We start from the raw sequence: 17916 nt of genomic DNA, 5'->3' as shown, positions 1-17916 counted from the left end.
GGAAAAAAATATTGATAAAGCTTATGAGATTTTTTTAGGAAAATTTAAACTGTTATATAATAGTCATTGCCCAGTAAAGAAATATAGTAAAAAACAAAAATATGCAGAGTGCCCATGGATTACAAAAGGATTGCAAAATGCATGTAAGAAGAAAAATACCTTATACAGAGAATTTATAATGAACAGAAGTACAGAAGCTGAAAATAAATACAAGAAATATAAAAATAAATTAATGAGTATTTTAAGGTCATGTAAAAAGGAATACTATGAAAAATTACTGATTATGAATAAAAATAATATTAAAGGGATCTGGAAAACATTAAATACCATCATCAAAAAGGGCTCGGGGCAGGCAGACTATCCTTCGTATTTCGCAAATAATGATAGAAATATTACTAATATGAGAGATGTGGTAAATGAGTTCAATAAATTCTTTGTAAGTGTTGGGCCAGACTTGGCTGAAACAATTCCTGATATAACAGATTCTGTAGAGAAAGAAACTAGACTCATTGACCGCAATCCTCATTCAATGTTCTTAACGGTGGTGGAAGAAATGGAAATCATTGATATTGTTGGGAAATCACAAACAAAAAACTCTACAGACTCTGACGACATTGATATGGAAATCGTTAAGAGAGTGATAGAGGGCATTTCCAAACCCTTAACACACATTTGCAATTTGTCCTTACAAACTGGTACATTCCCAAAACAAATGAAAACAGCTAAAGTAACACCACTGTTTAAAAATGGTGACAGACACCAATTCACAAATTATAGGCCTGTCTCTCTACTTTCTCAATTTTCAAAAATACTGGAAAAAGTCTTTAGTAATAGACTTGACAAATTTATAGATAAACACAAAATAATAATGGATAGTCAGTATGGTTTCAGATCAAATAGATCAACATCATTGGCATTAATGGAACTGATCGAAAATATCACCAACAATATAGATAAAAGACAATGTATAGTTAGTGTATTCATTGACCTAAAAAAAGCTTTTGACACAATTAATCATGACATATTACTTGATAAACTGGAGTACTACGGCATTAGAGGAGTGGTGTTAGAATGGGTAAAGAGTTATTTGAGAGACAGGCAGCAATTTGTGAAAATTGGGGAATATCAATCAGAGTGTATGGACATTGTTTGTGGAGTTCCGCAGGGGTCAGTATTGGGACCAAAGCTGTTTATCCTCTATATCAATGATATATGCAGAACATCAGATATACTACAGTTTATTCTATTTGCAGATGATACAAATATTTTTTGTGCTGGAGAGAACTTACAGCAGCTTTTGGAAATTGATGATTAAATGATTAAACTGAAAACATGGTTTGATAGAAATAAGCTATCATTAAATTTGGAAAAAACTACATTTATGTTATTCGGAAATTGTAAAAAAGATGCAGGAGCAAAATTATTAGTAAACAATGTTGAAATAGAGCAAGTTGCGGATACAAAATTTCTGGGTGTGATAATAGATAACAAAATCTGCTGGAAACCTCACATAAAGCATATACAAGCCAAACTGTCAAGAAGCATCTCCGTACTAAGTAAAGTTAAATATTTTTTGCCTTCCAAATCACTCCGGGTACTTTATTGTTCACTTATATTGCCATATTTGGAATACTGTGTGGAAATTTGGGGAAACACATATAAAACTGCACTTCAACCAATATGTAAAATTAAAAAAAAAGCAATCAGGATGATTAATAAAGCAGGATTTAGAGACCATACTAACATCATGTTTTTGAAATTAAAAATACTGAAGTTTATGGATCTTATAAAATATAAAACTGCAAAAATTATGTACAAGGCCAGATACAATATGTTACCAGGAAATATACAGAGGATGTTCTATGACAGAGAAGGAGACTATGAATTGAGGGGGAAATTGAATCTAAGGATTCTTAAAGCACGGTCAAAGGTTAAAACCTTTTGTGTCACTATTTATGGGGTAAAACTGTGGAATAGTTTTACTATAGATCTACAGCAATGCTCAGGAATTAGTAAGTTCATGAAAATACTTCGAAAACTGATTTTGGAAGAATATGATACCGATAAAGATGATCACCCATTGTATGTATAAAAATATCAAATTATATCCAAATTATATCAATCACGGTAGCCAAGTTTATATAGGTTCTCCTCGTGTATCGTGTGGAGTATGTGATGATGGGAATTAGGTGAATTATGTGGGATCAATAAGATGTTGAGCAGGGGTAGGAATTAATAAGTATGTTCATACTTCTTCCTACTCCTTTTCAGACCAAACATTGTTACATTATGTCAGACGATTTTGTTTTATTTCATTATATATTTTTTGTTTATCTGAACACATACGTGTGTGTGTGTATATCTACATATATATTCGTATCTGTAAATGAAAATATATGTAGTGTGTATATATTGTTTTTTGTTTTATATGTCTGAAACAAATAAAGATACAATACAATACAATACAATCCAAATACCTATATTCTTCATCTCTTTGTTAGCGTTTAAATCAATTACAGGTTCTTTTGAGTTTTGTCACGGTTTGCAAGCCGTGTGGAATTATTTAGGACCAGGACGCGGCAGCTCTGGTGCAGGTGAGTATTTATTAATGAAGGAAATACAAACAACAAAGGCACTGGGAACATGAAACTGGAACCTAAACTGGGTAAAACTAACAAAACAAACCAGAAACGAAGATGCAGGGAGGTCCGGGGAAATACACATGGAGAGCTGCAGGGAGACCGAGGGAAAACAACACAGACGAACCAGCAACGACTATGACAGAAGACACAACTTAAATACACTCAGAGAACACAGGGAGATTACACACAGGTGGGGGACACAGCTGGGAGTGATTAACGTGACGAGACTAGGGAGGCAACTGAAAACACTCACATAAGACGCAGACCTTCACAATAAAACAGGAACTTACACATGAAAGGACACAAACTAAGAAACGCGGACTAGATACAGGAACACATGGGCAGAACAGAGTAAACACTAACCAGAGGAAGAACAGAACCACAATCACAAGAAGAGAAAACACAAAACGCTGGGTCAAAAGGACCCAGGATCATGACAAGTTTTGTCCAAACCACACTCCTTCAGTCTTTTCCTGGTTTAACTTGGCACCGGAGGCTTGTTCATATTTTGTTAACAACTCCTTGAGTATTAATAGCTCCTTTTGGTCTTTAATAATTACTGAGACATCATCCGCATAAGCAAGGGCTGTCACCTTGCATAAGTCGTTTAGGACGTATCCAGTAAAACGGCTATCACAATTGATTATCTTGAGTAACGGATTTATTGCTAAAACATATAGAGCTGCACTTTTCACAATGATAAAGTCTCCCACGGCAAACCGTTACATAATATCATATTTCTAGTTTTCCTCCTCAGGTCCACTATAATGTGTTTACATACTACAGAGCCACTTATCTTTGTCTTATAACCTCTTTAGCCCTTCTTTTCCATATGTGTACATTTATAATGCACATCACCAACCAAGACTATCTTCTTTTATTTTCACTCATCTTTCTCTAAATATACCATATCTTACTGCTTTTATGCTGTTTTTTTTTTTTATATCAAAACCTAATTTTTCCACATTCTGTCGTATTTCCACCGTTCTATAACAGTGTATTAGCAGGTGATCCAAGGTTTCACCATCCTCACACATATCCATAGGGCATTTCTTAGTCGTCACAAAACAACTCCACCTTATAACACCTCTTACAGGGAGACGCCGACCGAAATTAACTCCACTCTCTACATTTATTTGTTCAGTCAACCTTCCATTAACTTTGATCTGAACACATGATTTTTTGTATAATACTTTAATCCTGATCCTGCCGATACTACTCTACGGATCCGAAACGTGGACGGTGCTCAAAGCGGACCTCAACAAACTCAGTTTTCCAGATGTGCTGCCTTCGGCAGATAGTATCACTTCGAGACTGCCTTCGAAAAGAGGGCATCCGATGGAGATCCGACAACCAACCGCCAATCGAGGGGAAAATTCATAAATGCCGATTGCGATGGTTTGGCCATGTGTGTAGAATGGATGTGAGCAGACTACCACATCAACTCCTCTGGCGTAAACGACCCACCCAGTGGAGAATCCACCGAATGACACCGAAGAAAACATGGGTAAAACAGGTCAAAGATGACAGGGATCGCAGAATAAATCTCGACGAGGCCAGGACAATCGCCAACGATCGCTATGCATGGCAACGAGTTGTGAAGGAAATTTGACAACCATTGGCACCCACAGCAGCGTATGGGCTTAGGAGTCGATCCAGACCCAACGCCGGGTAGGGATCAAAGAAGAAGAAGAAAGAAGGAGCATTTGCTTTCATTTTGACATTCTTTTGCTTCTGGACCCAATCCTCCGCACTTCCAACACTTAAAGGTGGGGCAATCTCTCACTTGATGGTCTTGCGCTTGACAAATGAAACACCTATTTACTTGTCTGGGATATATAATTCGTCCATGGTAGGGTCCTAGTGAAATTGACCTAGGTATGACAACCATGTTGCCAGCTTCATCTCTCCTCATCTGCACCTTAAATTTCCTCACTCCATACCAAAGGCCAAACTTATCGACTGGTTTAACAGGTGGTTGTAGGATTTCACAATATCTTTGCAGATATAGTTCAATATCTTGGTCTGAGACTCTTCCTGTACCATCCTGTACCCCAATTTCTATGTATTTATGCCAAGTCGTCGTGTTTCAGGTTTCTCATGACAGGTTTCCATCTCCCTGTTCGTGTTCATGTTTTTTATGTTTTGCTTTAGTTCTCCCAGTTTAGGTTATTGCTTAGTTTCACACTTGCCCTTTTGATACTGTTTAAACCAGCCTTAATAAACGGCTCACATTCTGTTAAAATGAAGTTTTGTTTTCGTGTGTCTGCACTTGGGTCCACCTCCTCACTCCACACAGTCTGCTTCTGCAGATTGTGACTGTTCAGTCATTAAAGAAGTTAAAGAACTATTTGTTGCAAAGCAGAAAAGATGAGAAACATGCCCAGCATTATTCCTCTTAATCACACAGAGGCAGTCCACTAAAGTAGTATTATTCAGTACAGACACTGTAAAATCATGTTGCCACGCCACTGACCTGTATATGAAGTAATAGTTGTTTTTATATTAAAGTTCCTGAATTCATACAAACACTTCCTTTATTATGCCGACTCAGCAAAGAGCATCATGTACCCCAATTTCACGAGTGGAGAATAGATTTGTAGTCAATCACATCAATATGGTGACATCCATCCTGTTGGAGGCATGTTTAGAGTGAATCCTGTAAAATGCTGCCATTCATGTCAATATGCTCTGTTTACAATGTCCACTGGCATATCTTTAAATGTGCTACTAGAAAATACACAAAGCATAAAATACACGTAAAACTACTTTATTTTCTGCTCCCTTCTTCTTCCTATTCTCTGTCTTCATCCTGCTCTCTCCCTTATTCTCTCTCAGTCTTTGTGCCGTCACCCCAAAAAAGAGAAATGTTACAGTGTATAGAAGACATAAACTGATCCAGTTAGCTACAATATTTAAACTGAATACTGGCTACTGCTGGACACTGACAGGTAACATCAGTTTGACTTCCTATCACCTGGATCTGGAGCTGTATTGTAAACAAACACTGAAGCCCAATTTGACCAGAATAGGAACAGAATTTTTTAACAAACTAAAATGATAAAGTATATCAGCTTCTTAACTGGCAACTCACAATATCCCAGCAAACTAGTGGATTAGAAGGTTCAAATTAGCCAATAATCTCTAGTGATTTCAGCTACATTAGTTAATATTTTTGATGCTATTTAGAGAACAAATACTAATTAGCAGACTCTTTATAAGTCACAGTAATGTTCCAGCATTCCATTTTGTCATTAATAAAAAAGTTGGGAAAATAATACATTTGAAGATAATTCCAGAAAATAATACAAAAATACACTCACTACTATTACTATTGTTATTTTTAGGGGTGCTGTGATGAAATTTGGGGTGGTTGATTTCTAAAAGGGTCTAAACTCAACTATGGTTAATAATGGTTAATAATCTGTGTACTACCAATATAACTGAAATAACTTCACCATCTGCTAGGCTAGGTAAGTTCAGGTTAAAGAAATTGACCAACACACGAAAGCAGGATACATAAAAGGACATAAAAGGAAGTTAAACATTATCTGTGTCAGCAGAGGAGTGGTAGAAATCTAAACTAAACACAAAATAGATCAAATAGCTGATGACTCCTTCTTAGAAGTTATTCTAAGACGTATTTAAGCATTGCTACTTAAAGCTTCACCCATACAGGAAAGCTGAAACAGAAAGTTGTTCTGGAGTTCTTACACATCTCACACGGTGAAAAGCAAGTGACCACTGAAGTTGGTGTCATGATTAACACCATCAAAAATCCTGGCATGAGCCCAGAGACGCAAAGACACCTGATCTCCAGGTTCTAGAAGCAGTGAGGTACCACAAGAAGTGCTCACAGTACCAGATGCCTGCAGTTCAAATGCAAGAAAAATGTGTTCTCCATTCCTGAACAACACACCAGCTATAGGATGAGATTTGTATGCATGTCCATGTAGGTGCCACTCAAAGTGGTAGGCTCCTCTCACTGGAGCAATGAAGATACCTGTTCAATAGAAAATGAACTGTTAGAGCATCTACAACAGATCAGATTGACATCAACACATCAGGAACAAGATACACATTATTATTACCTGTTTGTGGGTTGTAGGCGTTTCCAATGTTTGTGATGACACGTCTGAAGACTAAAGTAATCTGTACATTAAAGGGTCCAGTATATCCATAGCCACCCTCCAACAGAGATGCTGAGAAAGCCACTTGTTTGACTGAGAGAGAAGGAAGGTGGATTGTTTTAAACTTTTGTTTTTGATTTAAACATTTTTCCTTCAATTGAGGATTTCTTTTTCATAGTTTAATGTTTTCTTTGTTAACACAGTGCAATGGGACTATTGTTTTTTTTTTCTGAGAATCAAAAACAATTTGCTGACATAAATGTTTTTGTTATGCAGTGATGTCGTCATGTCATGGTTGGTGCCTATTCACCAGCTAAATTTAATTAGATTAAGTGTTGGATACTAAATATGATGTTGTACTTTAAAAGAAACCTATAAGCTCCACAAAGTGATAAGACGTACAATAATCCAATGTGTGGTGACCTCCTTTATAATATCATAAATGCTAAATATTCTTCCAGTTACACCCCCCACGTTAGTGACCTGGATTCATGTTCTGCTTCTTTTAGGCTTTTATTTTTTCCTGTTTTAAGGTCTATCAGCTTATTTGTTTTAGCTTTATTATTTGAGAGTTGCTGAGGTTGTACAGTGGGGCAAAAAAGCATTTCAGATAATAAAACTATGGATTTGATCACCAACTATACGATTGTGTTTAAAAGCAGCAAACAGCAGACTAAGATAGTTACATTCGGGTCAAAGGATTACACTGAGATATTTAGGGGTTGTTCCTCTTTAACAACTGGAAAATATTTATGATGTGGGCATTCATAAGTTCACTGAAACAATCATAACTTAATTGATTACATTACCTTTTGATTGCTGCTTCAGATGTTCAATCTCAGCCTTCTGCCTCTCCAACTCAGTCATCTGCCTCTCTAGTTTTGTTACATGCTCTAAAAAACAACTTTATTTAGATCTTTGTTTGAAGATTACCTTGAAAAGCGCTATATAAATCCAATCCATCATTATGTCATTTTTGTCATTGTGAATATTTATGAAATGACACTGTGACACAAACGTTGGTCATAGGAAACACACACTACTGTACCTTGATTATCTTGTTTTAATGTCCTGATCTCAATCTTCTGTTCAGCCAGTGAGACTGCCATCTCTCTGAGCACAGCATGGATGTCCTGTTGACAGGGTTGTTGGTTTGAAATCTGCTGGTCAACAATTTCATTATCTGCCTCTGTCTGATTTGTGGAAACAGAGCAGACCAGAAGCAACAGCAAGAAAAACACCATGATCTCCATTCTGTCAGTGAAAACTCAACCGTATCTGTGTCATCTGCAAACCTGACTGACTTTTATATTACACAGTACAAAGATGACGTAGCCACCTTTCCTAAGATAACTGAGGACATTACTATGCCTTATAAATCACTGGCTATTGTAATGTTTATGAGTACCATTTAAAAGGCTACAAGGAAAACAAGTTACTGTGAACGATTGTCAGTCGGCAGTAAAATGGGTCAGTGCATGTGCTGTCTTTGGAAGTTTAATGTAAACAAGAAGAATATAAATGATTTCCATGAAATGACTTTCTACCAGTTTAGCCTCTTATTTCTCTATAATTTGCTTCCAAGCCAGACTATCTTTAAATGTTAGAAAATCATTTTGAGAAACAGTTCTCCACGTTTTCTGGAGGACTTCTCACAAGCTGTTGTTTTCAGTTCAGTATCTGTATCTGACCATTTTGAAGGGGGGGCACCTCTGCCCCCCAGAATTCCCAGTCAAAGTCTGCTTCTTTAATAATTCACCGCCACGTTCTCTGGGAACTCCCAGGCCTATCTCCCCTCACCACACTCCCTGCCGGTGACTGATGCCCTCAGGGGTCGGTGCATTGGTGGTTCTTGGTGTCCGGGGCTGGGCGCTCAGGTATGTACCAGCTCACTCCCGGTGGCTACCTGGCGGGGCCTGGTGCCTGTTGCTCGGTCAGGCCTCTTCCGGGGTGCGGGGGACCCTCGGGCCTCCGGCCTCTGGGCCTGCGGCTCGGTTCACTCTGGCACAGCTGGCTGCTGGCAGAGCCGGCGAGCACGCCGGTGCAGCCCCCTCTAGCTTCTGCTCGGTGGCTACTGGGTGACGCCTCGTCTGGGGATCCTCAGCCCTTCCCATGAGGGTGGCACGGATGCCCCTCCGGTGGTCCTCCTTGGGCTCTCGTGCTCTGGGAGCCTCTGGATGTCTGGGGCCTGGATCTCCTCCATGCCTGCTTCATACCCTGGGGGACGGGGCTATGGCTCGCTACATCCTCTTGCAGACCATTACATGTGGAAACCATTTGAATACAAGCGCGCTGATCCACACAGGTGTGCACGCGGGTGTTCACTGCTCGTAGACTTAAATTACACCTTTCTTGGCTGCTACTTCAAAGCACATTGTGCGCTGTCTGTCCTGCGTGCTGCACAACAACATTGAATATTTAGTATTTACTGCTGTTTACACTTAGCTAATTTAATGCGATGGTGTTGTGTTTAGTATGTTGCTTTGGTTTTTTTTGCTTGTTTTCTATTCTTCTTCTCTCAACAGGTGATCCAGGAGATTTTTATTTTTTTTTCCTTTCTCACTGTCCCTCTCCCCTTCTGTTTTTCCTTTCCTTCCTCTTTCTCTCTCCCTTTCCTATCCCTCACTCATGTCTGTCCCGTCTGTAACATCTGAAAATAAAATAAAATAAATAATAAAAACGAAGGTCGATCAAATGGACCGATACGGCAATGCCACGATGATCCATTTGGCAAAGTAAATCCATTGGGTCTCCTTCTTGGTCTTCAGACAACAATTCTGACAGCTAAAGAACCAAATGGGACAGGCAGAAAAAAAAAAAATAATAATAATAATTCACCGCCTGTAGGAGGTGTGGTCCTGTGGCTCTGCAGTGTGTGAGGTGGAGGCTGAGGGGACGTGGAGGAGACCACCGCTCAGTGTAGCATGAACAGAATGAGACTCACTTATCTTTTGGTGCACTGACTGTGTACATACCTGTGTTTTACTGACACAAGCAGCTTTTACACAGGATGTGTTGGGGGCAGTGTGGGTGTGTGTTTGAGAGGTGGTGCAGTGACCTCCTCATTTATGTTATAAAAAGCTTCACTTTGGAGACAGTACAGTTGCACAGCAGTTATCCAGCGACAGAATGGAGATCATCATGTTTTTCCTGCCGTTGCTTCTGGTCTGCTCTATTTCAGCAGATCAGCCTGAGACTCCACTCCAGCCACCCTGTCCACAGGACATCCATGCTGTGCTGAGAGAGATGACCGCCTCACTGACCGAACAGAAAGTGGAGATCAGATCCTTAAAAGAACATAACAAAGGTAAAATATTACCTTTGGGAATTACAGAAGTACCAGTATCACAGCATGTAGCTCCACGGATGGTCTTCCTGACACAGCATCCAAAATATTTGCATCTCCTCCTGGGACACAGAATCTTTGTGTTTCTAAGGTGAATCACTACATCACGGGCCACTAAACTTAAATGTAAAGTTGTTTATAATTTGTTTTTCAGAACTTGTTGCAAAACTGAAAGAAGCAGAGAGTCAAAAGACTGAGATTGATAAGCTGAAGCAGCAGCTGCAAGGTAATCATCCCACACAGGCAAACACACCAGCTCCAAGCAACACCAACGACTCTCAGCTGGTTAATATTACACAAATATTAATGTTGTGTCTAGAGAAAATGATAAACTTTTTCCTTTACTCATTTTATTCAGATCATGCAGCAAAGCTGGAAGAGCTGGAGACTCACAAGTCTGAGGTTGTCGAGTTAAAGCAGGAGCTGAAAGGTACTGAAATCACCATGACTCTGACTGTTAATGTAAACATTTACAAGACACACTGACTGTGAAGTCTTCAATTGATTTATTTAGCAGATTGTTTCATGTTTTAAGTGCCTTCATATCTGCTAAATAAACCACAAACTGGCTTCGTGTCGACATGAAGATCTTCCTTTAATGCCTCTTAATGGCTCACAATGAGACAAGTGGTGGGTGGTCATGTACGTGTGACACATTTGGTTACAGCTCAAATGAATGCAAAGGTCTTTTCAGATATTTGGTCAGCACAACAATCATTTCCCATAAACACAGAAAACAGCTAATGTTTTTCTTTTTTGATTCTATGACAATAAAAACTGTAAATTGTTATTTTACTGCAAGTTGTGAATATTAATGACATTTCTCTCTCTCTCAGTCACACAGGTGGCTTTCTCAGCCTCTCTGCTGGATCAAGGTGAAGGATATACTGGACCCTTTAACACTCAGAGTACTCTGGTCTTCAATCATGTTGTCACAAACACTGGAAATGCTTACAACAAACACACAGGTAATAACACTGAATGTCACTTTTCAGCTATGTTGATGTCAGGCTGATGTTCCAGATGTTCTAACAGCTGATTTTCCTTTTAACAAAAACAAATGTCCCACAGGTATTTTACCTGTGGGACTACCACTTTGAGTGGCACATAGGTGCACATGGAGATGCTTCACATGCTGTATATGCTCTGTTGTTTAAAAATGGAGAGCGTATATTCACAGCATATGAAGTCCAGCCGTCCCATTATGTAACCACCTCTAATGGAGCCTCTCTGCTGCTGCAGGTTGGAGATCAGGTGCTTTTGCATCTCGCTACTAACGCGAAAATCTACGACAATCAAAATCATCTTTCCACCTTCAGCAGTCATCTGATTTTCACCATGTGAGACCGAAGCACTTCCTCATGTTGTTTTTGCTCAGCTGTTTGAGAATTATGTGTTAAGTGCATTCATGTCATTGATGGTAAATGTAAACCACCTGTCTTCTGTTTTTAAACCATTCACATTTTTAGATAAAGGCGATGATACAGTGTAACAGTTTGCAGTCATATTTCTACCAAAATAATAATTTTTTTTTCTTTTTTTGTTTGTGTCATGGTTCTGGGTCATTCGAACTCCATTCTGACTTTATGATGTTTTGTTCTGGTTTCTTTGTAATCTTTTTCTTGTCTATCATTTAGTTTATAGTCATGTTTTTTCCTGCTAAGTTGATTATACTCCCGGCCCGTGTGTTCTTGTCCCTGTGTCGTGTAGTTGTGTCTCTATCCTGTTTACATGTTCCCATGCTTGTGCTTCATTCTGTGGCTCCTCCGTCTGTGTTGTGCTTTCATGTGTGTTCTCCCAAGCCCATCATGTGCCCCTCTCCCTCTCTCTCTGTATCATCTCCGTTAACTGTTTCCACATTCCCCTCTCCTGGAAAACTACTCCCATTGTCTCCCAGCTCCTATGTCAAGTTGTGTGAATTAGTCTGGATCTCAGTGTTTCCTGTTTTACTTTGAAAGTGTCACGTCCTGTGTGCATTGTGTTTAGTTTTGCTTCCTGTGTGGTTAGGTATATTCGTCTCAGGTGTGTTCCCAGGTGTTCATTGTCAGGTCGTCTGATTGTCTCCCCGTGTTCCTGGTCTGAAGTTTTTTCCACGTTCTTTGTGTTTTGATCTTAGTTTATTTTCATCTGTCTCCTCTTTTGCCCTTTTTTTGAATGTTTTTTCCTGGCCTCAATAAACTGCTTGTTTTTCTGTTAAACCCGTTACCAGCCTCGAGCGGCTGTGTTTGGGTCCGCTTAATTAATGAGTTCTGCCCTTTGACACTCTGTTTGTATTTATTAAAGAATAATTGAAAGACATCTGTGGAGTTTTCCTGTTTGTATTTGTTTCAGATATGGACATCACCACAAAACGGTGATGTAACACATCCTACGTACAGATATTATACTCAGATCAAAGTAATGTAAACAGAGATCTTTGTTTCTGGGTGCAGATGTTTCCTCAGGACATGGACTATTTAAAACCTTTTTTTGTTTGTTAAACAATCCTTGGTCAGTCCTCTGTAGTCCCTGTAATCCCGTCAGTGATAAGGCCAACGATTGCTGAGTCAACAGAGAACTTTTGCATTAAGCAGTGTACTGTACTGCAGCGCAGCGTTGTAGAAGTCTGTGGTGTGTATGGTAAATATAAATGGAGCCAGGACTTTTCCCCATTGGGCGCCTGTACTGCAGACGACCCTGTCAGACACACAGTTCTGGATCCTTCCATGATCCACTCACACCTGTATACTCCAGGTTATCTCTCAGCATTGTGTGCATGATAGCACTGAAAGCACTTTCAAGATGAGCGAGGGATCGATGTAGGAGGTGGATCACAGCGTCATTAAAGCAGACAGCCATGTAGCTCGTTTCACAAAGGGACCACAGAACTCTGATATAATGTTTAATTTAGACCGTTTCAGGGTCTGTATTATTCTGCTGACAGTGTCTTAATGTAGTGTGTGACAAGAACAAGTGAAGCCAGATCTGAACATGCTAGTATTTGTCTTGTTATGGTAACAAGCACTTACAGCAGGTGAGGTGAGGACAAAGATGTCTTTCCAAATTCTCCTCAAAGTAAAAAGTGTTATCAGGTTGTACTTTGGTTAATTGCACAAGTGGGAAAACCCCAAACATTTGCTCTGTGAAGAGAGCAGTGAATCAGTCAGTCTGACAAAGCTCAAGAAGTATGAGGAAACAGTTCTTGTCACCCCGTCACAATCAAATATCATGCACGTGTTTTCTGTACTCCCAAAACTGGACTTTGGATTGAAATGGCACAATTAACCTTGGGCAAAAATCCTAATACCTTTAGAGCTGCAGAATATGCTGATCAGCACATCAAGATAAAAACTTCAATATCTTTATTTCAAACATGTTCCAACAGTTTAAAACGTGCACAGAAAGCAGTGAGATAACCATGTTGGTAAAATGGTCCATTAAACAGCCATCCTCTCCGTCTGGATCCATTAAACCTTCAACCTGGAAGGTTCAGTCACAAGGACTTTGTTTTCATTCCATTCATACACGCGCATAGGGCAGACTTTTACTATAACTAGTACTAATATAATTTGGTTGAGCCTGTTTACATTTGATTAAGGTGTATTATTTATTGTGGGTTTCTGTGAGCAGGGGTGAGTGTGAGGTGTATCATCTGTTTCAGAGTCTGGTTGTTAGAAAGAAAATTTGAGGAGTTGCTTTTCAGCCTTCCAGTTAATATTTTTAAGTCTGATTTTTCACCAGGAGAGCCAGTATCCTCAACATTCATGAGGGAAGGTCTGGATCGTTTCAGAGATTCAGATCTTTTGGCTGGGCTCCTTTACAAGAGTCAGCTGTTACGGCCTCCAAATGATTCTTCATTTGGATCCTTCTATTTGATCCTAATTTAGGAATTATGAATGGTTTGTGTGTTAGGAAGCATTTTTTTCAGTGTGCTGATAAAAACGTTTATTTTTATGCATTTATTTGTCCTCCACATTGGTATCATTTCAACCAGCTCTTCTTTTTACAAAATTCTGTGCTTAGCTTTGCTTTGTCTCCAAAATCATTGAAATCCAGACGCTGCTCATTTCCCATTTTTGCTCGTTTCCTCAGTTTTGCATTTAACCCTTTTAAAACTGCTCCCACTCAATCTCATCTCAAATGTCCGATTAAATACAGTGGGGCAAAAAAGTATTTAGTCAGCCACCGATTGTGCAAGAACTTGCACAATCGGTGGCTGACTAAATACTTTTTTGACTAAATACAAAAACCAGCAGATGAGCTGCTCTACCTCCGCTACAGCCATAGGGATCCCATAGCATAGGGTTGAGTCTGATCCTATGCTATGGGATCCGACTTGCATTAATAAGAACTTCAAACTAAGCAGGAAAGCCAATCCTACAGCAGGTTTCAGCATCACAGCAACAACACCTCTGAGTCTTCTCTCCTGAACTTTTATTGCAATATCAGCAAAACAACAATTCCAGACAACAAATTACATCTAACTCATTGTCATCCAGCTTTTACATAAAGAACAATTTGAGGCATCCTATAACAGTTCAAGATCATCAGGTTTACCTCAACACTTATTAAATCCACTTGTTCAATACAAAAACACACAACACACGCAAACAGGCTACAACAGTAGCTGTACACCGACTGTTATGAAAACCATATTTATAAAGTCTAATAATGATAAGTGCATCTACTACTGACACATTAAGCATTTACAGTCAAAGCAAAGATTTCACACCATTATCAGCTCTACTTTGCATCATTAAAATCAGAGACACGTATTTCCTCCATGCCTCTTTTTACTGTGCAATATAAAGCTCAGGTGGTGTGAGGGTGCACGTGGATAATCTTCACATGGTACGAGTGTTGTGGTGTTCAGGAAAGTAGAGCAAACTTTGTCTGCACTGGTACCAAAACAAATGTAGTGACTGAAAGTGTGAACTGTTTTCTCTCATTCTTTTCAATTTGGTTAAAGAAAATTTATAATCATGTTTCAAAGTGTGTTTTTATGAAGTAACTCAGCAGGAGACCTGAAACGGATTCAAATGTGGCTCCGAAACATTTTTACAAAACTCAGTTCTTAACAGCACCCCTCAGTGAAAAACAGCTCCAGAGAAATGATTCCACTGTTGCTTAAACTCCTGTTTTTGTTGGTATTGGGAATCTCTATTTGAAAACTGTGAAAACTCAGAATTGCATCATTCAGCTGCAAACAAACAATACACCAGCAAAGCATCAAAAATATACTAAATTATTAATGTGGATCTCTGATTAATAATTAAATTAATAACTGCAAAATGTACAGAGTCAGCAACATTGAAGGATGTGAAAGTTCTAAACAAAGGTCGGCAGGATTCACACATGGAAAAGGTAATTACTCCATTACATCTGTGTTTCCAGACTAATTACCTTTTTGAATTAGTAGAAAACTTCATGAGAGTCATTTAAACTGCTCTTATTTGCTATGAACTAAACCAGCACATGTCCCGACACAATTTACTGTCAGCAGACAATCACTGATAGTCACGCGTTTGTGTCCTTCTGACTGAAAGTCATAATGATTAATGATTCATTCACTAAGATTACTTATGCCTTCAGTTATCAAAGAATCTCTGAAACCAATGAAATCATTACTACATAACCATAACTGTGTAATATAAAAGTCAGTCAGGTTTGCAGATGACACAGATACGGTTGAGTTTTCACTGACAGAATGGAGATCATGGTGTTTTTCTCGCTGCTGCTTCTGGTCTGCTCTGTTTCCACAAATCTGACTGAGGCAGATAATGAAATTGTTGACCAGCAGATTTCAAACCAACAACCCTGTCAACAGGACATCCATGCTGTGCTCAGAGAGATGGCAGTCTCACTGGCTGTGCAGAAAGCACAGATCATGATCCTACAGAAAGAAAATCAAGGTACAGTATCATGTCAGGTAGTGAGAGAAGTAACAGGAAACCTTCCATATGCTTTCATTTTTCTATATTCACTGTTGTCTTATAAAAGTGCCAATGTCACTACGAAAATGTCCAGATAGAAAGAAAAAACCCTGAACTAATCAGCATACTTTCTTTTATGTTATGGACAATGCTCTAAAATTAGCTGTGCAGTGAAGTGAAACTCATAAAATTACTTTTTACACTTTTAGATCATTCAACAAAGCTGGACAGGCAGACAACTGAGATTGACCAGTTGAAGCAACAGTTACAAGGTAATGTGTGCAAGTCATCATGAGTCTGATCTTTTCTATGAAAAGGTAACTGTGGATGTTTGTGACACGTTTAATTACAAAGCATAAAGTTAAAAAACAAAAAAACAAAAAAAACAAACTGTGAAATAATGACATTTCTCTCTCTCAGATAAACAGGTGGCTTTCTCGACTTCTTTGTTGGATAGAGGCACTCTAGACATTGGACCCTTTAACACAGATACTACTCTGATATTTAAACAGGTTTTCACAAACATTGGAAATGCCTACAACCCACACACAGGTAATAACACTGAATGTCACTTCTCAGCTATGTTGATGTCAGGCTGATGTTCCAGATGTTCTAACAGCTGATTTAACATGACAAAAACAAATGTCCCACAGGTATTTTCACTGCACCAGTGAGAGGAGTCTACCACTTTGAGTGCCATGCATATGGATATGCAGACATTATGACTCGGGTTGAGTTGTTCAAGAATGGAGAGCGAATTTTTATTATACTTGAATTTCAACCATCCCATATTTGGACTTCCTCTAATGGAGCCTCACTGCTTCTAGAAGCTGGAGATCATGTTTTTTTACGTCTCTCTGCTAATGCAAGGGTACGTGATAGTCAAGGACATCACACCACCTTCAGTGGTCACCTACTTTTCACCATGTGACCAGTGGGACAGCTCTATAACGTCCTGTTTGGAGCTCACACTTCAGAAGTAAAACAGATTGGATTGGTTCAAGGTTTTGTGTGTGTGTGTGTGTGTGTGTGTGTGTGTGTGTGTGTGTGTGTGTGTGTGTGTGTGTGTGTGTGTTTCTAAAACTGCTGACTTACAATGTTGAAATGTTTTTATATTTGCATCTATATCTGGATTACATACATGTGATAATAGACAGTAATAAAAATGGGTTTGAGTTAGTTTCTCTTTCCAAAGTTAATCTAATAAAAAATATTTTAGACATTTTCCTGCTCCAACTCACATGTTTAAATATTGACTGCAGGTTTCCCAAACATATGGTTTTATACAACCACAGCAAGGCCAGTACAGTGGGGGTGTTTTGCACCATCGCCCCACTACAAGAATGTCTTTAATACATCTACTTTTCTTGTTCGTCCTGATCAAGTAGAGAATGGTTTCTTTGAAAATATGTTTGAATGTCATGTATCATTAAAACCAGATCTGTATCACCACAATGATCGTATTTGATTACTTTGCTGGCAAACAATCCATTCAGATCATGAAGCGCCTTGAGGCGACTTTTGTTGTGATTTGGCGCTATATAAATAAAATTGAATTGAATTGAATTGAATTGAATATCACATGAACATTAATAACAACGACTAATGACTAATTTTAAAGATGAATAATAAAGTATCAGCTACCTCTTATATACAATGGAAAAATCACTTATATTCAGGTATAAAAATATAGTTTTCTTTAGTTATAAAAACATGAATCCATTCAAATGTTAATATTACATATGTCCATGTACATGGATCAACAAGAGAAAAAATATGAATCAAATCTGTGCAGGAAAAGTAAACAAACAATAGACAGCTTTTTTCTCCTGCTGATAATTATCAGTTTTACAGTATAAGATCGAGTTAGTTCATCTTTTATGAAT

General features: G+C 38.6%; 1 protein-coding gene across 1 annotated transcript; it reads left to right on the top strand.

The window, feature by feature from the left end:
• Nucleotides 1-15768: 15768 nt before the first annotated feature.
• On the top strand, nt 15769-17005 carry LOC113030144 (complement C1q tumor necrosis factor-related protein 3-like). Its single transcript, XM_026181315.1, has 4 exons — nt 15769-16009; nt 16240-16302; nt 16451-16582; nt 16684-17005. Exons 1-4 carry the CDS (start codon nt 15805-15807, stop codon nt 16959-16961), a joined length of 678 nt encoding a protein of 225 aa, XP_026037100.1. The 5' UTR covers nt 15769-15804; the 3' UTR covers nt 16962-17005.
• Nucleotides 17006-17916: the final 911 nt, after the last annotated feature.

This window comes from Astatotilapia calliptera, chromosome 10 (assembly GCF_900246225.1).
Source record: "Astatotilapia calliptera chromosome 10, fAstCal1.2, whole genome shotgun sequence".
NCBI lineage: Eukaryota > Metazoa > Chordata > Actinopteri > Cichliformes > Cichlidae > Astatotilapia > Astatotilapia calliptera.
This window is presented reverse-complemented; position numbering and strand designations above follow the sequence as displayed.